Here is a 25817-nt window from a genome sequence, read left to right on the forward strand (position 1 = left end):
ATTTCATTTATGGTTGGTTCTGTAGCCAATGAGGGACAACTGTCTTTCTTTCTAGTCACCTATGTGTTTCTGGACCCGTTGTGACTCCGATACGGGGATCCTCTGCAGAGTCCTAAAAAACACACAAGCTGGGAAGCGGATCCATCATATAGTCTTTTATCTTAGCCAATAGGAATTAACTTTTACAGTGCATTTCTTTACAAGTTATTGACGAACTGAACAACATTTTTAGCCACCACCATGGATCAGATATCAGTATGTATGTTACACTTGAGTTTCTCCGGTTGTAAATGATTAGGCTGGCTAATTGAGTGACATGTGACCGTACGGTGAATGATTAGAACAATGTGTTAATCTTTAGCAGCTAAATACCTGTACCATAAACACATACGAGGAGCCAACCTGCCGCCTGCTGTTGGAAAGAAAAAAACAAGACAGAAGAGCAACAATATGGCACAATTGAACAACCAGTAGACACAAACAAATATATATATATATATATTTTAAATGTGGAGTGGGAGTGGGAGGGGGGGCGGTCTGTGGCTTACTTCCCCTGTTGAGAAAAAGAACCACCGAGCTTTAGAGTTCAGTGTTTTTCTCTCACAACGCCAATCAGGACAATGAGGCCTTTTGAGGGCCGTCCGTCACATGTATCGCAGACCCTGTTGGAAAATTCTCAGTCACTTCCCAGTATTCCCTGCAAAACAGGAAGATGTTTTCTTTCCCTCTTAAACATACCAGCAACATGCCACGCAGATTTCCCTCACAATCTCGGCATCATGTCTCCGAACACAAAACAAACACACAAACTCAGCTCAGTTTACATTCAAAAGATACAACGGCGACAGCAGATTTCTCCCTTTTTGCTCCAGTTTGGTCTCAGGATGCCCTCCGCTAGACAACAACGTAGAGGTGCACAAAATAAGAATAGAAAATTAGACTTTTAAATACAATAGCAGCAATTCTTTTTTTTTCCCTAAGCTGAAAACCTCCAGTAGATCGGGTTAAAGGCTTGGAGTCGCCGACCGCCGACCGATTGTCCCTGTCAAGTGTGACGGTGTCTTGATGGGGAGTGCAGGTGTCCGGTACTTGAGGTTACCACTAGAGGGCGTTGCCATGCTACAGGCTGAAATGTCTGAACAGAAAGAGTCGGTCCTGGGACACTTCTCCCCCTGTGCCTCACCTCTTCACAGAGCACCTCCGTTTCCAGAACGAGCCCCCCTCCCCCCTGTTGAAAGAGGGTCGACTCCGCCGCCGCCCACACCCTCGCAGCCAAAATCCACAGCAGGTCGGCGCGACCACTCGTGAATGAATTGCCGAGCTCCGGGGGGAGGACGTTCCTCTCAACTGGAGGCTGTGGCGATGGCCTTCTTGAACTGCTGGATGCGGATCTCGCGGGTGCGGGACTCCAGGAGCAGGTCGTGGCAGGTGTTGCACACCAGCACCGGGTCGTAGAGCTGCTGGTCCGGGATGGGCAACTTCAGATGGCAACAGTCTTTACAGAAGACGTTGCCACAGTTCCTGCAGTGGGGGGTGGGACACAGATGGAACGTGACCATGGTGCAGCTGAATGATGACATCAGGCGTGTCCGAATCTTTTCCAGCCAGGGCCACATCATGACAACCAACATGTTATATTCTGTATTTTTTCCCTCATTTTTGCTGGTTATTTTCCAAGTACATTATTTTTTCCTCACAATATTACAATGTCATTCTTGTAAAATTGCTATTTTTCTCTCATTAGAATACAACTTTATCGAGTAAAATGACAGCTCTTTTCTCCCCCCCAACTATTTCAACTTTTTTCTTGCAATTATAAATTTATTCCCATGAAAGTATAACTTTCCCCCACCTCATTTTCCAAAACGTAAAATGTTATTTGTTTTGTTTACAACAAAAAATGTTTATTTACTACAAAAGCAATCTTCACTCGCTAAATAGACTGCAAAAAAGGTCAGTAAGCATAATTCATAATGCCGCCTACATACTAACTCCTTATTTCTAAAATCACAAATGCTTCAACTTGCTGATATAGTTCATCTTCAAACAGCTAAAATAATGCATAAGGCTAAAAATAACCAATTAGCTAAAAATGTCATCCAATACTTCTCTACAAGAGAGGAGAAATATGATCTCAGGGAAGAAGTACATTTGAAACACTTCTATGCTAGGACTACGTTATGCTAGCCATAGCATTTCAGTATGTGGAATCAAACTATGGGATGGATTGAGTAAGGAAATCAAACAATGCACAACGATGAGCCAATTCAAGAAACAATACAAGCAGTTGATGTTTGCTAAATACAAGGATGAAGAGTCTTGAACCAGTCATGATGTGCTATATATATCACTATATTGACACTTACTATGGTACACATTATGGCATTGGATGCTCATATCACCTAGTACTTTGGTATGTGACAAAAAACTATATTAGGAAAGCAGAAAGTGAACAAATGTAACAGTTACTGATTGTAAAAGTACCAGATGGAGGGGTAGGATTTAATAAGCTTTGCTTCTTCCTACTCCTTTTGGACATGTGGAACTGGGAACTGATTATGGGATGCATTCAATTGTAATCTGATGCATGTTCAAATGAAATTAAACCATTACCATTACTACAACTTTTCTCATTAACTCCTCAAGATGACAGCAGCTACATTAAAGTGTCCCGCATGGTCAGCATCCAGCGGCTTCATCTACCTCTCACCGCACTTTAAAAATGTTGCTTATGCTACACGGCTGCCGGAGTGAAACACATGTGCGGCGTACTACTAGCGCAGGACCTCACCCCCCCCACCACCACCTCAAGAACGTGCCGAAAGAAACAATTGAAACAAAAAAGGAAACCCCACCAGTGATGTTATCAGTGAAAACGTACAGCGGCTCCTTCGCTGGGTTAATCTTTGATAAGAGATCACTTGTGTGTGGCTCGTGTGAATGGAAACATGGTGAAATCCCACCTGCAGTGGTGACGCCTCTTGGCTATCCAGAACTCACAGTCGCAGTGGAAACAATGAGAGGCCATGTGGTCGGGCACCCACCTTGTGACCTGTGCACAAACACACTGGATTAGTTAGGGGTGCTAAAAGCCATGACAGTGCAAGGTGGGGGGGGCGAGAGAAGGTATGAAAAGGAGGCCGACCTCTGTGTCCTTGCTCTCCACTCGATCCCAGCTGCCTTCAGACAGTCGGTCTTCGCTATGCGTGGACAGAGAGTCTTCCTCGTGGCTGGTGTCCGACTCCCGTAGACACGTCTGAAAGTAAGAAGAAAACAACGAGGCTTAACATACAGCATACGTAAAGATGAGTGGAAGGAAAAAGAACTACTAACGATGTCGTCCTCGTAGTCGATGTCCGGCTCCGAGGGGGGGGTGCTATATTGTTTGCTCTCCAGTCTCATCTGCAGCTGTCGCACTTGCTGCCGCAGCACCTCCACTTCCTGTTTGTAGCTGGCTTCGATCTGACGTAGTCTTTGCTGAACCGCGTCCATGGGCACCGGCAGCCCGTCGTCGTCGAGGTAAGACAGAGTCTGGGATGGAAGGGGGGAGCTGGAGGCGGAAGGTGAGGGGTGTGAAACGGGCGGAAGCTGATAGCCGGCCGGTGAGCAGTTGCTTTGAGCAGCTCCATTCAGGCCGGGGTGGGCGGCGCTCCTGGTGGCAGACGGCCATGCGGGCTGCAGAGGGATGCCGGGGATGAGAGCCTCCCTGCGGCAGAACTGGGAGCCGTTCGGGACGGGGAAGCCTTGGGAGCGCAGGAGCTTGTGGGCCAGTCGGCGGCTCTGGTAGGCGTTGGCCTGCAGAGAGCGGCTGGTGCAGTGACTGCCGCCGTTGCAGGAGGACTGCATCAGGCCCTGAACGCTCTCCCAGTGGGAGCCAAAGAGGGACATGTCCGACAGTGGGCTCTGGGAGATCAGATGGCGAGCTGCTCCCTGAATGTAGTCTATTGGAGATGCTGCAACGGCTAATGTCCGATCTTTTCCTTTGACAACATCTACGGCCGTGTCCTCTTCGTGCGACTCTACTGCTACTTTTGCTATTTGCTGCTCCTCGTCGTTGAAATGATCGGGAGTATGACCATTGCTCTGCTGATGAGGCAGGGCGAGGGGAGATTCTCCTTGATCTGTCAGGGTCTCGGTGGAGTCCTCCAGCGGAACCAGTGGCGTTAGAAGCTTCACAGCCATTAGGTCTGCAGAGTGCAGGAGGCCATTTTCCCGACTGTCAATGTCGGCGTCAGGCAGCGGACATATTGTGGCGGTTGATGGTTGTGTGGAGTCGTGGGGCAGCAGTAAGGAAGGCTCCGATGTAAGACTGGGTGGCGCGGTGCTCTCAGAAGTCCTGTACGGGTTCTCAGCCTCCAGCAGAGTTGTTGGAAGAGGAAGGGGAGCGGTGTGCAAAGAAGCTCGTTGTAAGACAGGCGCAAAGAGAGGAGCGTGTATGACGCCCGAAGCCACGTGGACTGGAGGAAGAGGCAGCGACGGCAGCGGCTGAGTGGTGAGACACGGCTCCTCTGCAGTGTCCTCACAACCGCCATCCGAGGGCTCGGAGGGGCTCAGCCGCAAGGGTTCCCCGCCGTCACTGTCAGGTATGACCTCGTCAGAGCCGTCTGCAGATGTACTATCCGGGACGGGCGCGGCCTCCAGGGCGGGGCGCCCCTCCTGGCAGTGCTTATTAAGATTGGGGTCGCTGGATGTTCGTGTCAGGGGCATGCCATTTTCAAAAGCAGACAGTAGGTTGTCCATGGATCGGGTCTTCGGAAGTCTTGAAAAAGACACAAAACAATATTTAATTCAAAAAAAGACAGTAATTTCTCGTTTATCACGATTAAGTGGTTCCAACCCGTCCATGATGAGTGAATTTCTGCAAAGTAGGATTCCTTATTTATTAATGAAATATTTTTGTAATTAGAGCACCTGCTGTGAGATACCCGCAATAAAAGCCTGCTGTTACAGCTATCAAGTCTGGTGCTTGTGTGTCTGATTGAATATCACATTACTGACTCCTAGAGACCAATCTGCAATGCCACACATTGCATCATCACCAAACCTTTTTTTATTTTTATTTTTTTTACTAATAATAGGCCTTTGTCAGAATAAAGTATTAGAGAATATATTTGAAATAATAATTTTTTAAATTTCAAAATAGATCCATGTTTTCATGGCAGGGATTTTTGATGCATCTTTGATGTGTTTACATTAGTAATTACTATACTAATTTTAAAATAAGACAAGTCATCTCATATTCGAAGTCTACAAACAAACCAGCAGGTAGCGCCAAATTGCTGTGCACACCAGTGAACTAGAAACAGCCTAAACACAAACACACATTCCAAAAATGTATCATTTGGTTGAGCTTTTTGATTTTTTTTCTTCAAAATGTTTTGCAAAAACGCTTACTTACTATTTAGACAATAAACATAGTGTTAAGGTGAATTTTTAACCAATTTAACACAAACGTCAACGACACCTGTCAAGTGAGCGGGAGGCGAGTTCTTCTCCTGTGACGCTCTGGGACAGGTAGATCTCCATAGAATCGTCCACAGCAGTGCAGGGGGAAGAAGTGGGGAGGTAGACTGCCGTCCACAGATGTAATGCCCGCGTATGGCAGACGGGTTGCAGCACCTTGAAGAGAAATAGCGATGAGCGACATTTAAGAAATGAACGGATTACCACTGAGTTGAAAGCTGACATTGGCCATTACCATGACCATTCCAAAATGTCCAAATATAATAAAAGGAGCTCTGAAGCTTTCAATGCTAACACTTAACACCAACAGGGGGTAGCATGCGACCATATTTAGTCTACCATAGTTGAACAAAACACTGATATGTCCTTTCTCTCATTACTACTACTTACTATTGGTATATTTGTCTTCCATATTAATAAGACTGCATCAAGACTTTGATTTTTACAAAATCATACATGAGTTTTGTTAAACAATGCTTATTTGCAGTGGTCTGTAAGTGTGCATCATGTTTGTAATACTGAGATTGACAAGGGCCAGCATGGTACACACACATTTTAGTATGATGAACTTTATTGTATTGTATTAGGAAAGGCTAAGTTCCTGCTGCAGGTCTTGTATTGGATTGCCACCATACACTTACAGGCGAGGAGGTGATATGAGGCGTTATATAGGCTGGATGTATGATGCATGACAAGCCTTTGAATCCCCGTGTGGCACGATGAGTGGGAAAAACAGCAGGGAGTAGAGCCAAACTCACCACATCGTGACTTGGGATGTAGAGGAAGTTCTGAAAGTTCTTGTTTCCTGTGCGAAGCAGAGACCAGACGGAACAGGTGCGTTTGTATATGTTCCTGGCCTCCCTCTCACGGGCGTTGTTACACAGGAAAGTACCGTACAAACACGAGTACGTATGTTGCACCAGCTTGACCTGCACAGAATGAATGATTGAAGATTTATGACTGTGAAGTTTAAAGTAAAGTCGCACAAAATGTCCCTCTTTGAAAGCGCGGGCGGTCGCAAACCGACATAAGCGGTCATTGTTAGAACGTATGCGAGTGGAAACCACACACACCAGGAAGGCCTCATTGAACTCAAACAGGCAGGGGAACTGTTTGAGCAGCTGGTGAACGCAGTCGAGCCACTGCAGGAAGACGGGACACTGCTCGCTGACGTCATCGGCGTTCTCCTGGTGGCCGCAGCGGTCCCCAAATTTGTGACCGTAGTCTAGCCACTCCGTCTCTACGAGCACCTGGAAACCCTGTGGAACACGTATAGTACTTATATAATTAAATCATTTCACAAACATTAAGGAACTCTATTTGCATCACAAAGTTATTTTGATGGAACGTAATTCTTAATCTTCTTAGTCTTAATTCAGTCTGCGGATCGTCACCTCTAGTGTTCTGTAGTAGGGATCCAACAGGATTTTGGCCAGAGCGACAATCTGAGGCGTACGGTCCCACCCGTCCGAACAGTGCACAAGAACAGGACGGCCTTCTCTTTCCACAGAGGAACACACCAGAGTGGCTGCCTTCAACATGACGGACAAGTGCTGCAGCCAACGGGTGCTCTCCAGAGCTGAAAGCCAGCTAGGAAAAGACGACAAACAGATGACATCACTTTTAGAGAGAAGATCAATATTTGAACGTATGCACTGTCCCAAGTAAAAATCAGTGATGTGAAGACTGTGTATTCCAGGGGTGTCAGGGGCCACCAGAGCTAGGTTCTGGGTGAAGCCGGGTCGCATCAGGTTTTCAAAAAAACCCCCACAAAACGCATTTATTAAAAAAAAAAATAAATTAAAAAAAAAACTATCTTCAATGCTTTTGCTTCTGCTATACCCTTTTTCAGTACTTTGGTTCCGGTTTTCCGCACCAAAATATCTGATAAAACATTCCACTGTTCTCAAATATCTTCATTTTTATTTTTCTATACACAAAATAAGCTAAAAAATAATTAAACAAATTAAGAATAAAGACAATAAATCAATCAATCAGTAATAAGTAAAATAATAATAAAACATCCATCTGGGAGCAGCGTGGTAACTTGAACAACATGTTTGATGAGATGCTTTATCTTGACGTGTATTTTCCCGTTTTTATTCCAAATCATTTCCTGCATTTATTTGTACCCCAGCGTCATATAAGCCTTTAGCTTCATTGCTAATCCAAAGCAAAACAGGGCGGGGTAACAGGGTAGGGTAACAGTATGGGCAGGGGCAAAATCATGTTTAATTGTGTCCAGTGTGCACACAGCTTTAAGCTGTCATTTCAACATTAAACTTTGGTATCAAGGTGGGGGCCTCAAACTAGCATCTTGTGGGCCGCATTTGGCCCGTCGGCCACGGGTTTGAGACCCCTGATGTATGGTAATGGATAAAATGGTCATAATATGCTAACCTTACCTTGCTCACAATGCAAGCTCTAAACATGTAACTTGATACAACGTTTACCGCAAAGCATGCTGGAAAGCCCCAAGCAGCACACCCTGTGATTGCATAGTAAATAATTGATGCAGCCAGCAGCCCCCAGGTATATTGGGTTTGAGACCCCTGATTTGGAGTCTCCAATTATGGCCCGCGGGCCGCGAGTTTGAGACCCCTGGTGTATTCACCAGACGAATCTCTGACTGGGATGGAGGGATTTTGTCCAATTTGCCTGCCAGCCTTTTTTGCCTCATTAGACGGCAAAAGCAACACAAAAGCATTCATGTAAATTGATCCGACTTCTCAGCTGCTAGGTTAACCTGTTTTGTACACACGGGCGTACATAAACAAAGCAGCGAAACACCATCCGACAACTTCCTAGCATGTAAACAGTGTGGTAAACAGAAACATGCCACATGGCTCCGGTGTCTGAGTGACCAGACAGACAGCTGGTCCACCCAGGAGGACAGACTGAACCTGGGGTAGCTACCCCATCCCATCTCTGTCTCGTGGAGCTGTTCTCTTGCTGTGAGAGCATTAAAATGGGGGAGGGGAGGCGGGGGACACTGGAAAAAAAAAAAAAAAAAAAGTCAAATAGATCAACTTACTTTCCAGGGTCGGGTATCTGACTGCAGACTGTCCTCAGGGCCTGAAAGCTGTTCCGGATGGCGTGGATGTTGGCCATTCCCATAAACATCACCTCACAGTTGGGGTAGTACTCTAAACACACATTGTGATGATGTCACACACCTTTGCTATGGATTGGTTGACAGAATCGCCACTTCTGTGTAATGACGGGAGTGGGAAAGTAAGTGCTGCTAGAAAGTCTCACTATTTAGCAAACAGCTGTATTTATACTTGTATACGTTTATTCACAAATTAATTATAATGCGTGTTATTTAGTAAGTCAGACGTTAACTAAGCAGCTACAATCTCCAAGCCGGACATAATTAGTGACCGGTGACTCGGACTGGACTGTGTTGGACTTGCCCCCAGTCAGTGAGTAACCTGATCAATTTGCGCTACTAACCTTCACATTCACAACCTCCGCCCTTTGCACGGTTGGCCACCGCTGCTGTATAAGAGCGAGCGTCCAGGATCAGTAGCTTCTGGGGCACGGTGTTGTCGTCACAGCCCGAGTTTCCCGTCAGCGAGGAGTCTGGCAACACGGGTGGCAGGACAGACATTGTTAGCAGTTACCTTGCATTATAACCACAGGGTTCCATTTTTAGAGGTGACCAAATGGCAGAGGAAGTGAGAAAAGGCATGAAAATGGAAAATGGATCTGAGAAGTCGCAGGTGATGTTATTAAGAGGATACGGTACTAAAAAATAAAAAACACATGTTTTTCTCACGAATGGAACAGTACAAGTTCTTGTCTTCTGTAGTCAGTGTTGCACATCCACACACTTCCTGTCTCGTACATTAGAAGAGCGTAATTTGTTGCACATCTTGACGCATTAATGGAAAAAGGACTAAAATACCAGTGTCAGCCTGTGCTGCAGCTCAAACATTGATGAACAAACAGCATATTTAATATACAGTAAACCTCGGATATATCGGATTCAATTGTTCCCACTGGTTTTGTCCGATATAAGCGAAATCCGTTATATGCGTATACCAGAAAATGTCCGTTTTACGCATATATCGGATTTATATCTGGTATATGCGTAAATCGGATTTTATCCATTCTAAAAAGGCACTTCCTTGACTATGTTTCCAATGTACCTGGACGCGAAGGCAACGCTACAAACGCTGCAAATGACGTCGTATAGCGGCCTGTCAAGATTCGGCGAATCGGAGCGCCACGATGCGGCCATCCGATATATGCGAGGGAAATTTAATGGAAATGCATTGGAACGGGACTGGAGATTTTGTCCGAAATAGGCGAAATCCGTTATAAAAAATCCGATATATGCAATGAATTTTTATTGGAAATGCATTATAGAAAAATCGGTTCTTTTTTATCTGTCCGTTGTGAGCGAATTTCCGATATATCCGAGGTTTACTGTATTACATTCTATAGACCATGTGACTGCCTGGCACTAAATGACAGTCAAGGCAAGACAAGGCTGTGGTCTTAACTTCTGACCAGCTGATGAACCTGTTTGACTTGAATGCTTGTGTGCAATAAAATGCTTACGCTAATTTTTTTTTTTGTCTCACTCCGGTTACTTCTTTTTGCTCTTAAAATGTTGATGTACACAGCGGACACCAAAATAACACTATACCGAAATCGCTGTCCGATGAGTCGGGAGCGTCCCCGCGTTGTTGGCAAGCCGGTGCGCCACAGGAAGTCTTGGTTCCTGTGTCCATTTGACGAGCTTTGGCAATCGATGTCACCAAGTACTCATCATCTGTGTTCCTCCAGCCCCACCAGCTGATCTCAGGCTGACTGCAGCGAGCAATCACGGCCCCATTCTTCTGGTGCCTGAAAAAACAAAATCAGGGTTAAAAAAAAATATATCCAAAAATGTCATTGTTAAAGTAACGTAAATACAGTAAACCTCGGATATATCGGACTCGGATATATTGGAAATTCGCTCACAACGGACAGATAAAAAAGAACCGATTTTTCTGTAATGCATTTCCAATAAAAATTCATTGCATATATCGGATTTTTTATAACGGATTTCGCCTATTTCGGACAAAATCTCCAGTCCCGTTCCAATGCATTTCCATTAAATTTCCCTCGCATATATCGGATGGCCGCATCGTGGCGCTCCGATTCACCAAATCGTGACAGGCCGCTATACGACATCATTTGCAGCGTTGCCTGCGCGTCCAGGTACATTGGAAACATAGTCAAGGAAGTGCCTTTTTATAACGGATAAAATCCGATTTACGCATATGCCGGATATAAATCCGATATATGCGTAAAACGGACATTTTCCGGTATATGCATATAACGGATTTCGCTTATAGCGGACAAAACCAGTGGGAACATTTGAATCCGATATATCTGAGGTTTACTGTATAGGTAGAAGCACAGGCCAGCTAGCCTACCTGTAGACCACCACAGGAATCCTCTTCCAGGATCTGAAGGAGGCCACGCTGTCCAGCTCCTTGTCGGTTATCCATATCGGAACAAGAAGCTTCTGTGGGTAACTGGAGCACAACCTAACAATACAAAGTACAATTGGGAATGCCACATTATACACATTAGGGACAGCCCGGGTGCCACTAACGAGTCAATAATAGCCCAGCGCAATATTGGTTATATAAATGTGGTGCTGCCTGAACGTCTGTATCGTCATCTGACATGCATCTTTCATTTCACCTGCTAAGCGTCTAAAAAGAGGAGAGGACAGGAGAGGAGAGGCTGTCTGCGTGAGAAAAGAAGACTGTGCTGAGTCATGTGGCTCAGCAGGCTGCAGCTCGTTTAATTAGCAACTTGTCCTGTACGTCTGGCTCCCTCAGCAGGCTGCGCTCTCGAGCGTGCATATATACGTGAACGTGCACACACATCTATTTATTGGATTGATTTGCAGACACGTACTCTTCAAGTGGTGCTTGTGTCTATTGTTTATGGCATTTATGCAGCAGACAATGCATTCAAAACTACTCAATGTATGCAGACGCTCAAAATGGCTATTAACATTTCATCAGTATCGTCGTCATGCGGTAAAAATCACACGGCCGGCTATTTACGGCACAACATCTGTGACATACTTATAGTTGCAATTTATGTCTGACACTCTCCAGATGTTCTGCGTGTCAAAGCCCATCCTTTTGACCTCCATCTCCATTCTCTGACGCACATGATCACCTGCAGATAAATGGAGCAAAGGAACACGTTCACAACAAAAATAACAGTGTCTGATTGCATTAAAGAAGCGTACCAATCCCACATTAGGCTTGTGTGTGTGTGTGTGTGTGGTGTTGTGTGTACGGACCCGGACGACAAAGGTGAACATGCTGGTCCTCGTCGTCAGCACTGCCTCCCAGACACCATGCATGATAGGCCAGGGCGAAGAGGTCCTCGAGACGAGACGGATGAGCTAAAGCTCTGGTCAGACGCTTCACCCACTCCTGACACTGCTTGAAGGTTGTAAAGTGGCATCTGGAGGAGGGGGGGGGGGCAAAAATACATTCCTAAAGCCACATTTTTTTTCAGCTCTTGATCAAAATTTGATATTGAATTTAAATTTGCCAATACCTGAACCTGATACCTTTGTTATGTCACATCCTCACTATAGTTCATTTTTTCAAAAATGTATTGATAACTTATTGCCGTTTCATAATTGAGTGTGGCCCATTATTAGTAATTAATTGAACTAAAATACAAACAAGGCAATTCCACGGTCAGCAAAAGAAATGACAGTGCTAATATGGCGGCCAACTCAAATATCCAGCTTAATAAATAAATTAAAAAAATAATGATAATGAAAAGTAGATAATAATCGCTCTGCAGGCCGCTGGTATGCTTATTACTGACTTAAGAGTGGATGAGATTTGTTTTCTGTGGGCAATAAAAAAAAAACACCTAAATTGCAAAAAGAAATCCACTAATTTTTGGGGTTGTGAGTGCTGAATACACAATACAAATAAAAATATGTTCTCAATCGGAAAAAAAAAAAAAAATCCAGCTAGCCTAAGTCCGGATACTCTTTCATCGACAAACGACTTGACATTAACGCTTCAACAGGGTGTCCAAACTTTTTCCATGTCTAATAATCCATGTCATTAAAAATGAATTAATGTTTATTTTTACAATATGCCGAGAGCCAGTAAAAACAAGCTCCCGGGCCGCACCTTTGATCTAACATAATAATAGTCATTTTCATTATTGATAGCAATTGTAGTAAACATTGTTGCATTGCTGAAAAAAAAAATCGAATATGTGTTCCTTATTCTCTCATCTCATGAATGAATTCCCCATATTACCTGACAACTTTGGAGTCTTTGCAGATGATATGCAGCTGGAACATATCCCTGCTCTCCACGCTCTCGATCAGCCTAAGAGGCACCTGTAGTGGGGGTGAGTGGGAGGGGGACAAAGAGCACATGTGATGAGACCGGTGGCACTGCCGACAGAGAAGACAGCACATCTGCTAAGGTTAGCACCCTGTGATCTAGAATAGACTGATCCACGCTGGGCTGCAAGGCCTTTTGTCATACCAGCCAGTTGCTATCCAGCTGACTGCCCACTGGAATGTGGCTTTAAATAACAAACGTTACCAAAGTTGTGCAGTAGTCTCAGATCTATTCTTATTGAATGCAACAAAATACCAGATGGGGTTACATTCAACTATATCATAAGTCCAGTGAGATGTACTTTGTCCTTGCAGTGTCATTGTGCAGATGAGGAAAAACTGTCTCCTCTGTGGAAAGGGGGGGGGGGGGGGTGTTTTTACACATGATACTCACAGATATTTCATTGTCCACATCTGGGTAGGTCTAAAACACAGCGACAACATGGAGCACACGGAAGAGGGAGGAGGACACAAGACAGGAGGAAATGGAAAAATAATTAAATAAAAACAAATAGGTGATAAAACACTAAAAGAATGACATGTTATAAAAAAAAGGGAACGTAAACGTGAAAGAGGTGGAAAGATGACAAGCGTGGCTCACGCGGCGTGCTGCCTGCCGCGTGGCCACATACGTAACCTGGGCAAATTGAAATCATGGAGGGAAAGACAAACAGACAGGAGCAAAGGGCAAGAAAACAGCTCGGAAGTATGATAGTAAGATAACCTGAAGGGGCGGGGGGGGGGGGGGGGGGGGGGCAGAGGTTGTGGCTTGTTGGCATTCATACAGGAGTTCATCTACGGTAACGCTTTCATTCATTTTTCAACACGCATACGAGTTACATCAGAACACGTCACCTAGTACAATTCACAGTTCTGCAGGAGGAGAAGAAGCAGTAAATCTTATTCAGACCTACTCCTCTTTTTGCTTCACATTTCTATGGTGAAGTGGAGGCGTTTAAAGGGGCTAACTTGAGGCAGCATTGTGTATATACGCACACTTCCCCTCAAGGTGGGTATATAAAACACAATTTGCATGATTGTTATGATTGTTATTAGAGGTCTGAATATTTTTGTATGTACGCACATTTTGGGTTTCTGGCGTACAGAGATTTTTAGTCAGACTTTCACACATTTTTATACAGTAGATGAGGCCCCGGGTGTCAGGGGGGGGGTGTGGCAGTCCGTTAGTACAGTAAACCTCGGATATATCGGATTCAATTGTTCCCACTGGTTTTGTCCGATATAAGCGAAATCAGTTATATGCGTATACCGGAAAATGTCTGTTTTACGCATATATCGGATTTATATCCGGTATATGCGTAAATCGGATTAATCCGTTATAAAAAGGCACTTCCTTGACTATGTTTGCAATGTACCTGGACAGGGCAATGAAAAGAGACGTAAGGTAATGAGAATTTACCTTTATTGGACTCTGAGCATAACAAATTGTTAATTAAGCTAGGCCCTGTTACGCCCGTCAGGCCTACGTTATTTCCAATAGTGAGGTTAAGATCTCATTCACTGCTGTGCTAGTATTATTGACGTCACTCACTTTTATATTTGTCCTAAATCTGGAGCCAGGAGAAAGACAATAACCAGTGACATCAACAAGATTAGCATAACAATGCGGCCATCCGATATATGCGAGGGAAATTTAATGGAAATGCATTGGAACGGGACTGGAGATTTTGTCCGAAATAGGCGAAATCCGTTATAAAAAATCCGATATATGCAATGAATTTTTATTGGAAATGCATAACAGAAAAATCGGTTCTTTTTTATCTGTCCGTTGTGAGCGAATTTCCGATATATCCGAGGTTTACTAGATCAGATATAACAAACTATCCCGATGGCAGCGAGGCCTGTGGATACTCCTGGTAGGAACTGTCCCAAGATCGGTGCACTTACTTGACAGCGAATATGAAAAAATTCTCAACTGTTTTTTTAGTCTTTGACATGCACTTACATTGATGACAGAGTCCTTGAACTTGATGTGGAGTCTGTAGTTGGAAATAGCAATGATAGCCTCATCTGCATGGCCAAGATATTCCACCCCTTCCCCCTGAAGAACTGGGAAGGGCACCTGTAAAAGACAAAACACACAGATTGTAGGAATACAAGCATACCAAAGCAATCCCAACCCTTTGTCAACAGCGTTCCGCATCTACGAAGAGCAAAAGCTCTTCAAAGCTGCACATCGAAACCAATAGCACTTCATTTTATTTATTGTAATATTATGACTGAAATCATTTTTAAAAATGCATATACTATAAGAGTCTGAATTACAGTGGAATTTTGGTGTGTTAGGTGTGTTTTTCAGTCAACGTAAAATAATTCCACCACAATTTGGCCTTGGTTTGCCTACATTTTACAGTCAGCGTACAATATGAAGTGTATTTTGTCATGTTTTTAATGCATGGGGTGTGTCCATGCCTTTTATTTCCGACCCTATGACGTCCCTAGAAGCCAAAAAAGTCTGACTTCCATTATATACACCATTTTTCAACATGTTGTAATTAGACAATATGCACTTTCTAATTTCAGGGCATCATTTGGTTGAAAAATAGTCCTATTTGTCATATTTACTGTTTAGAATGACAGTGGATCATTTTCACATTGTAGGTGATAATAGGCATGAAGTTTAAAAATGTAGACCACATCTCATGCAAAGATTTTATGATTTTTTATGCGCAGTCAACTGACCAACATGGCTTCTTTACACGTATCGCATCTGCATGATTATCTCAACGCCAACAACTGCCGATGTCACTTTTATCGACACATCAAGGATTGAAAAAAAGGAAGTCCTGTCGTCCGGCAGGTTTTGAAGACATCGACGCCGTTGGGACGACATGATCTTGTCCCACATTAGCATGCATTGCTGAGTCATGCAGAAAACCCACTGATGCATGTGCATGCAAGACGACAGGCGACAGAGGATGGGGATTCTTGTAGACTGTCAGAAATATCAAGCTCAATTCAAACTTTAGCGGACGGAGTTAACAGAACAGCCTTACTTAAAAAAAACAACAAAACAACTCAACTAATGGAACAGCAATACTGTTGCATGGATAACTGAACATGCATCTGGATGGGTGCATGATGGGGGTCCAGCTTAACTTGGGAAGTGAAACACAAGGTACTCTACAGTCAGATACAGAACAAGCCAAATATAGGCACCAAGCTGACTGACACCTGCACTGGGACCCAGGAAACATTCAAATGCAGTCACACATGTACCGCATCAAAATAGGCCTACTAGTATGACCAGAAAATAGGGGTAACTTTAAATATAATTAAGCCAAATGTTGTTGATGCTGAAAAATATCAAGATTATTTTTTTGCACACATAAAAAAAAACAAAACAAAACTGTGCAAGTCAGGGGATGTACGCAAATGGAATTAAATATTGATTGAACAGCAGCAGAAATAAGAAAGTAGGGCTCCGGTCTGTGTGCTACTCCGCGAAAGAGACCAAAAGATGTCCGCTGAGAGGGCCACAGTTAACATGGTGTACCGCCTGACAGCATCAAACCAGCTGCAATCCAAAAGTAGACGCATGAGTCACTGAAAGCCTGCAAGTGCAGCAGAACATAGTGTCACGTTTCCTCCACAAGCACTTCAGCAGTAGAAATTATTTGAAAAAAAAAAAAAAAAAAAGGAGAGGGAGAGAGCGAGAAGCTCATGAATAACAATGACTCGTGAGTCGTGACTTCCGGGTGAAGAAGCCGACCAATGGGAACATGCAAGCGTGCACACAGCTGCACGCATGCAGAGAAGGCAGCAGAGTGTTAAGGGATATATTTAGTGGGGGAATGCCTGCGAGAAAAGTGCACTGAGAAACACGGACTGGGACTGAAGGTATCACGGAGGGTTTGTACCGAGAGTAAGAAAGTGAGTAGAACAGACAAATGAAACGGGGATGCCTAAAATGAGAGCACTTAAAAAAAAAAAAACAAAGTAAGAATAAAACAAACAGAAATATTGCAAGATGTTAGCCTTTGTCACAAGACCTGCGTGTGTTTTGCTGCTTCCATAGCTTTTTTTGACCACATTTTTGCCATGGGTTACGGCCGCAACAGTAGTTCCACTATTGTGAAATATGGCCGTTCAACCCCACTGTATCGCATCTGCCAAGCGCAGGGCAGTGGTCCAAAGTTATGTTTGTTTTTGTGCAACTTGCAAGAGGCTTGCCCCAAACTGTCCTCCTTGTCAGTTCTTGAAGCTCACCGAGGTGGTCTGTCGCTGCGACGAACCACAGTGGCTGGTCAGATTTCGCCATGGTCGTTCAGCGGTGGCAAGAATATTGATACGACTGGAATGTACCCTGTCCAGAGCTGTGTTTATTTAATCAAAGCTTTACTGAATATTGCCTAGTTTACCTGAAGACTGGCATCCTCCTTCACCAGTTCCTTGTGGGGGAATAGATCCTTGGCCTTGATGTACTCCAGACTGGGAGGCCCCTCTTCACCCTACAAATAAATGAAAATAAAATACTTAAAAAGTTGAAGCGGGAGATGTGATGAAAGAGTCTGGCAACCGAAAGCATATGCTACAGAGGAGGGGTCATGGAGGCGGACGAGAAGGTCAGTATAAATTAAACAAAAAAAGTTAATAATCTCTGTATTGCCGGGGTGGTTGGCCTTTGATGTGTATTACGCGGTGGAAAATTTCACAATGTGCACCTACTAACACACAAGACATCATGAAAGGGATTAAACATTGACTACGCCAGAGCAAAAATTCAATAAAAAATACAGACACAACTCAGGGTTATGTCAGAGACACAAACGCAGGCAAAGGATGCTGCATACTGATCATTTGTCAACGCTACTATGCTCATGCCTTGCAATGAAATGGTCTTGATGTGCTTGGGTGGTACTCGGTTTACATTGGGTGGTTAGAAGACTCATGTCTGTTGGTGTCAGCGACTATGAATATTCTCTTCATTCAGATCATTTTTATTCTCAGGGCGTTGATTTGATCACAGGTGAACTGTTGGGGTTGTTCAAGACGCGTTTGCTTCTCATCTGAGCTGGCTTCGTCACTTCATGCTTAAAGACTAGGTGGGAAAAACGGCAGTCAGACTAGATAGGACAGCTCTAGTCTGAGAATTTGGTGCAAGATCGAGTGTAAAGGAAGGGGCCTCTGCCCTTAAGTGGTATTATTTTTGTTAGCAGATGTAATGGTAATGGTTTGATTTCATTTGAACATGCATCAGATTACAATTGAATGCATCCCATAATCAGTTCACAGTTCCACATGTCCAAAAGGAGTAGGAAGAAGCAAAGCTTATTAAATCCTACCCCTCCATCTGGTACTTTTACAATCAGTAACTGTTGCATTTGTTCACTTCCTGCTTTCCATAATACAGTTTAAGGTTTTTTTTTTTTATAATGTACCTCGTACAGAAGTACGATGTGATATGAGCATCCAATGACATAATGTGTACCATAGTAAGTGTCAATATAGTGATATATATAGCACATCATGACTGGTTCAAGACTCTTCATCCTTGTATTTAGCAAACATCAACTGCTTGTATTGTTTCTTGAATTGGCTCATCGTTTTGCATTGATTGATTTCCTTACTCAATCCATCCCATAGTTTGATTCCACATACTGAAATGCTATGGCTAGCATAACGTAGTCCTAGCATAGAAGTGTTTCAAATGTACTTCTTCCCTGAGATCATATTTCTCCTCTCTTGTAGAGAAGTACTAGATGACATTTTAGGTAATTGGTTGTTTTTAGGCTTATGCATTATTTTAGCTGTTTGAAGATGAACTATATTAGCAAGTTGAAGTATTTGTGATTTAAGAAATAAGGAGTTAGTATGTTCTCTTTAATGGCATGGACACATCCGAAAACAAGTAGCTGTGCCTTGTTTATTAGTTAGAGGCTAAATGATTTCATTTCAAAACAGCCTAGAGCTGTCCATCCTCACAAATGAGGAAGACTGGTGAGGCAGACCACCAAGACGCCTACGACCACTCTGCAGGACTTAAGAGCTTCAGAGGACCAGATGGGAGAGACTGTACATTCTGTTGCACAGGCCCTTCACCAGTCACTTGAGCGAGAGAGAGTGGCAAAGTTGAAAAAAAAGCTCACATGAAATCTCACTTGCAATTTGCCCAAATGAAGAAGCAGGTTTTAGGTCTGATGAGACAAAAATTAGTCTTAGCACATCAACACAAACACACCGGTCTCGCCCGTGAATCATGTTTTGGGGATCATTCTCAGCAGCAGGTCGTGGCAATGCAGAAAACCATCTGAAAATCCTGGATGATAATCCGTTTCAACCTACCGTCTACGTCTTGGGATAAGATTTATTTTCCAGCGAGACCATGACCCCAAGCATGCAGCAAAGGCTACACAGAAGTGGTTCAAAGACAACAAGGTCAATGTTCCAGAGAGGCCGAGTCAAAGCCCAGATCTCAATCCAATGGAGCAACCAGACAGCTCTTTACTTAACTTTATATACCATATTTTCGGACTATAAGTCACACTTTTTTTTCATAGGTTGGCTGTTCCTGCCACTTATACTCCAGAGCGACTTATAAATGAAAAAACTGTTTGTTACATAAACACTGGACACTTTTCTGTTCATGTTTATTTTTGTGTAGCTGAATAAGCATTGTGTTAGCATATCTTACACCTATTCAGCCTGTTCTCTATTCTTTTATTCATGTCAGAACTTGCCTTCCAAGAGGACGTAATGTCTGTTTTGGTCAAGTAGTTTGGAAAATAAATTACCTGCAAAAAATGCGACTTATACTCCAGTATGACTTATGTCTGTCCCCATCTTCCTCATGCATGGATACGTGATACTAGTTGGCAAAATGGAGCTATGATAGATTGTAGGATTTTCATCCCCAAAACAAATGTCAACATACTGTACAAGGCACTATTTTGTTTACATGTCAAACATACAGGCACGACTATGCTTCTTGTAGAACAGGGGTCTCAAACATGCGGCCCGCGGGCCGAATGTGGCCCGCAGGACACTAGTTTGAGGCCACCGCCTTGATATGAAAGTTTAATGTTAGTGCGGCCCGCGCAAGTTTGATATGGATGCTGTATGGTATCATGTACCCAGAAAAAAATTATTACGTTTGATTAATGTTCATGTTAAAGGTTAAATAACTGTTAATAGTTATCCTCCCTATCTGTGTGGAAGTGGTAAGTTTTTGGCTTTTTAAGTTTAAAAGGAAATAACTTTTAGCTACCGTTTAGGTCACTAGTTCTCGAGTTAGCATGTGTCTCAAGACCCTGCAGTTGCGCAATATGTTGTAAATAAAAAGAGTATAAATGTGACTATAGTCGTGTTTTGTCATGTCTACAGGGCTCTAATAATGCTTTGTTCATTTTAATCTGAAAAAAATCATTTGTCTACCCACCAACTATGTGGTTTCTTAAGTTTTTGTTATTATTATTATTATATTTATTTATTACTGATTGATTTTCTTTATTCTTGATTTGTTTATTTTTCATCTTATATTGTGTAGAAAAATAAAAAGTAAGATATTTGAGAACAGTGGAATGTTTTATCAGAGCTTTTCTTGTAGAAAATCGGAACCAAAGCAAAGTTTATTCATTTTTCTGTTTTTAATAAATGCGTTTTTGTTTTTTTGTTTTTTGGAAAACCTGATGCGGCCCAGCCTCGCCCAGACCCTAGCTCCAGTGGCCCCCAGGTAAATTGAGTTTGAGACCCCTATTTTAGAAAGATGTGCAATGGCAATGTTGTGTTTTCACAGAAGAACCCAAAAGACCCTGTCACGCCTGAGTCATAATGGGTTCATCCCTTTTCTCCGTACTGTTGCTGGGCAGTCTGAGCCTCCAACCTGCATTGACGCATTTGTTTTTTTTGAAAAGGGAATAAAGGTTACCTTGATGTACAAGGCACGGTTCATACATTTTAGAAAAGCTATTATGTTAACTCCTCTTCACCAGCAATTATTGAAGAGGACCGACTGTGTATTCAATCTCAAGGCCTCGCATCTTAATGAATAATCAAGCCTCCTCGCTTGGTCCTCGACTTTGTGCTGCTCTAACTTTTTGGCACCTCTTCCTGGATTCTCTTCGGATGAAGCAGCCATGATGCTGCACTCAGAGGATTCTAATAAAAAAAAAACAGCAGTGGAGCTTGTGTGGACGATACTCTACAAAAGACAGACTCTTGATTGGTACTGTTTTTAAAGAATGTATATCTGCAATATTTACTGTAACCGACTAATCATTCATTCATTCATCAATGTCAAGAGTCCACAGAGGGACTTAAACTGTCATTCATTTTAGAGAACAAGCCCGAGTACCAGTTTGACAGGATGAAAGAATGAGACATGACAATCTCCCTTTCGAGAGAAACAAATATGGAGCACAGCTGGCCTGAGCAAAGTTTTTTTTGCTTCGTCACTGCTCTTCGCCAGTGCACCCTCCCCCACCTGCATCAGAGCAGAAATCCAACCTGCCAGGCGTGTGCACGCGGTACAAGCATGAACCTCTGTGCACTTTGTAATACACGAGAGTACATTTAATGTCTTGATATGCTGATAAAAGTAATCGTAGCTAGAAGCTGATTGCAGAGAGGTGAATGTGAACATGTTTACAGCACTCGGACGTCATCGTTGTAGAAAAAGTACACTTCAATAGGAGTATCATAGCAGAAGCATAGGAAAACGGGAAGAACACATTTACACACGCTTCGAGAATCGGTGTCCGGTTGCCACGGCAACAGCAACGGCTTCACATTTAAGCTTTTGGAAACAATTTGCTCTCCTTACTCAAAAGATTATTTACTAAATCTGGCAGAGGCTTTGTCCTAGAGTGAGCAGATTAGAGAACTACTATCTAATGCAACGTTTACCTCGTGAACCTACAAGCCTTGTACATTTGTGACATGCGACGCTGCCCATATTAAACGCAGTTTGGCACATTTTCTAACAAACGAGCGGGACAGAGTGCAGGTGAAAAAGGGAAAACGGTGACAGACGCGTCGCAAAACTGTCAGGAAGAGTCAGGTCGCACTGCAGACTACATAATGGGTCAAGAACACACGCCCGTCGTCCCTTCTCTGGCAGTATGAATATTTTAGAGATCACAGTGTTCTGAAGCTTCTGTCCAATTATAGTCTTATAACTTCAGCTATATAAAGCTTTAGGAAAAGAGAGAGGAAGGTTTTCAAAAAAGTATGATACACAGAATCCATCCCATCCTGATCACAGATCAATCTACTTGTGTTGGTACACAAAAATATCAGCTTGTAACCTTGAACGCTGCGTTATCAAAGGAAGGCCTGCAGAGAAACATACATACACTAAATAATTTAGCACCAAAACGCAAGTCATGTCCAGGGGTGTCCAAACCTTTTCCACCGAGGGCCGCATACAGCACGCAGTTGAAGGATGCAGGGGGCCCACTTTGATATTATTTGTTATGCTAAAACCAATCCCATGATGAGCTACATATGATAGGCTAGCTTAGTTGACAAAGCATTTTAGACTCAATTTTTGTTCTGAAAGCATATATATAAAAATATGTTTTATGGCATGAATAGGACAGCAAAAGGATGTTGTTAATGAGAATTAAGAGCAGCAACGCTACATCATAATCTCACGACAGAGGACTGGCAGAGGGTTGATGTCAGACAAATTATACAGCCGGTGACGTGGAAGAGGAACCGATGACTCGGCGGAAAAATTTCAAATGGATCATAAATTGACAACGGTCTGCCCCAGGAGGCCCATCTACACAATCAACCTAACTGTATTACATTTGGTTTAAAGTTCACTCATTTCACCTTGATTAAATACTTCAGTGTTTAATATTCAATGGTTTAAGTCCATATTATTTTTACCTTGTCTAATGTTATTTTATTTTAAGACTTAACCTTGGGATAAAATTTCACTGCCGGATAGTGTACGTCACATTTTTCAGCAACGATTACATTTAGTTGAAACAGAAACAGAAAGAAACAGAAACAGAAGAAAAATATCATCTTTTCACAGATATCACTGTATGCTGAGTCATAAATTAAGTTTTTCTTGTATGAAAGTGCCACATATTGCTTGTAACAACGGCTAGCAAGGTTTGAGAAAATGTAAAAACTCATGTTGAGGACTCAAAACCATTAGAAAAAAGACTTAAAGATGTAAATCAGCAGTAGTCATTACATTTAATAATAGTAGAATAAAGATTTGTTAAAGAATATGGGCAACGCTGTGATGTCACAGTAAAAAAAAAAAAGGGTCAAGTTGACTTGCAGTTCCTCAGCTAATTCCAGACATGAGGCACCCTGTCCTCAGCAACCTTTTTTCCCCCACCACGACCAAGATAGAAACTAAGTCAACCACCTGTTCCATCAGTCATTGTCACGAATACCCCTGCACATCTCCATACCCGAAACACATCTCGGTGCTGCAGTGAACACACCAGGCTGACAGAGCAATGTGCTTGAGCCCAGGCATCACATTTTACCAGCCTGCCTGCTGCCATCCAATCAGAATCCTCATGCTGCCAGCTCTCCCCCGCACAACACAGTGAAGATGACTTTGGGAGAAATAGATAAAAGCAGCTTTTTCGTTATAGTCATCTTAAACAAAACAATACACTTTTAGACAGAGTCTGCATCGGTTGCTTAATAACTGCAGCGCTCACGTGGATAAGCAGCACAGTCAGCCCCTCCCCTCTATGATTGGCGGGCAGGCCCACCAGCAAGTTTGGGTGCAGAGGGTGCTGATGCTCAACCGCCACAAGAACAGGAAAAGCTCCAAAAACAACAACAAAAAAAAGAACTGCGGACTTACGAAGCAGTTGAGCATGGAGCAGGACACCCTTCCTGCACCGCTCATGTCGAGGTGATGAGGGGCTGTGCCTGGACGACACGCAGCCTATGGAGGAGCAGCACAAGCACAGCACGAGGAGCCGGCGTCACCATTATTCCCCTCAACAGGCGCCGCTCCCACCCCCTCTTCCACTACGAACCCCCGCTCTTGGTTGCCTCCTCAGTCCCACCTCTCTCTGTGGGACGAGAGAAAAAGCCAGTCCTGGCTCTGAAAAAATCGGGGACCCACCACACCTCAACCCCCACCCAGATGTGTGAGGACAGCCCTTGTATAGTCCGTCGGGATGCAAAGAAGCGCAGTAGTCCACCCGGTCAGACAAACAGAAGGGAAAAACAAAAGCGACGACTGCAGATGCTTCCAGTGCTGTAGTAAATGAATGGAGGGAGGAAAAACACGAGGAGAGACGCTCAGATGGAAAGGCAGAGGAAGCTGCCAGCCAAGCCCCGCCTACTGAATTATCATCAGCATCCCTGCTTATATTCACACGCTCAAATTTCTCCTCTATTCTCCCTCTCATCTCAACACTCCTCCCCCACTCCTTTCTAGTTCACCCTTCACCGACATCTCATAAATAAGCTTCCCCCTCAGCAACAAGGTAGAGCTCATTGTACCGCCGGCACGCCGAGGATGCTCTGGCGCCTATCCGACATGTGCTGTGGTGGCATGAAGCACACAAGTGGAGGCTGTGCCCATCCCCGCACATAAGAGCACAGGCGTCGAACACCGGCACAAAATCGTTTCACCGACTGCACGTGATTTTTTAAAAAGGAAGGCAATTGTGTTGCAGAGGATGGGAAGGGAAGGAAAGGAAAGAGGAGGGGAGGGGGGGGGCTGACTGACGAGGAAAGTGATTCTATGCGGTGATCTCCAGTGACACAGCACTCTACAGACGCCAGGTCTTCCTGTCCCCTAGCTAAAACGTGGCTGCTGGGAAATGAATGACGAGTACAGTTCCTCGTCCTATTGCTTCATTCAGCGGCACCATGTTCTTCTGATGGCTATAATATTTCATGTACGCACATTGTCCCGCACAACACGGGAGGGGGACCCGGCATTTGTCACCCAACCCCCCCTGTCCCCACCCCAACCGCCGCATTGACAGTCGTGACAGCCATTCGCCTTCAGCTGTATGACCCCCCTCCGCATTATGTAACACACAGGACATATGCAACATACTGAATGCATAACAGCATAAGTACGCAATAACAGTAAAATATACTGAATAAGTGGTGAGATCGTACTTGGACTCACCTCATTGATTTTATGGGTTGAAGTTGTAATGACAACTAATTTAAGTGCAATGGTCATTTTTAATAGTAGTTAGATTAGTGATTTTAGGAATAAAAAGGTTTAGTTTTTGCTCATTACCAACATGATTTATAATACAAACTGTCTTTTTTGTTTGTTGATTGGCTCAGTATTTCTTCATGTTGCTCAAGTTGGTATATGTGCTTCGGCTGTTGAAATGAGCAATTGATTTAACGTTTTTAGTTATGTTGCTCCTCCATGTAGTGAGATCAATTGCTGATACAGTAAACCTCGGATATATCGGATTCAATTTTTCCCACTGGTTTTGTCCGATATAAGCGAAATCCGTTATATGCGTATACCGGAAAATGTCCGTTTTACGCATATATCGGATTTATATCCGATATATACGTAAATCGGATTTTATCCGTTATAAAAAGGCACTTCCTTGACTATGTTTCCAATGTACCTGGACGCGCAGGCAACGCTGCAAACGACGTCGTATAGCGGCCTGTCACGATTCGGCAAATCGGAGCGCCACGATGCGGCCATCCGATATATGCGAGGGAAATTTAATGGAAATGCATTGGAACGGGACTGGAGATTTTGTCCGAAATAGGCGAAATCCGTTATAAAAAATCCGATATATGCAATGAATTTTTATTGGAAATGCATTACAGAAAAATTTGTTCTTTTTTATCTGTCCGTTGTGAGCGAATTTCTGATATATCCGAGGTTTACTGTACAATTAAAAGAAATAAATTATCCACCACACGGATCGGCGAGTCGTCTCCAGTGATGTGTACTCGGCATTGATCCACTGTGTTGAAGAGGGAAAGATCTCAATTCACCAGAGTCAGC

General features: G+C 43.5%; 1 protein-coding gene across 1 annotated transcript; it reads right to left on the reverse strand.

Annotated features, from left to right (window-relative positions):
• Positions 1-140: 140 nt before the first annotated feature.
• mtmr4 (myotubularin related protein 4) lies at positions 141-24460 on the reverse strand. The gene is made up of 18 exons (XM_058087120.1): positions 23670-24460; positions 17248-17337; positions 14832-14948; positions 12777-12859; positions 11786-11952; positions 11562-11658; positions 10896-11009; positions 10121-10320; positions 8920-9048; positions 8498-8609; positions 6858-7053; positions 6537-6722; positions 6222-6392; positions 5465-5619; positions 3334-4759; positions 3146-3256; positions 2964-3052; positions 141-1521 (listed from the first exon to the last, which is right to left on the reverse strand). Exons 1-18 carry the CDS (start codon positions 23712-23714, stop codon positions 1344-1346), a joined length of 3666 nt encoding a protein of 1221 aa, XP_057943103.1. The 5' UTR covers positions 23715-24460; the 3' UTR covers positions 141-1343.
• Positions 24461-25817: the final 1357 nt, after the last annotated feature.

Source organism: Doryrhamphus excisus, chromosome 11 (genome assembly GCF_030265055.1).
Source record: "Doryrhamphus excisus isolate RoL2022-K1 chromosome 11, RoL_Dexc_1.0, whole genome shotgun sequence".
In the NCBI taxonomy this organism is placed as follows: domain Eukaryota; kingdom Metazoa; phylum Chordata; class Actinopteri; order Syngnathiformes; family Syngnathidae; genus Doryrhamphus; species Doryrhamphus excisus.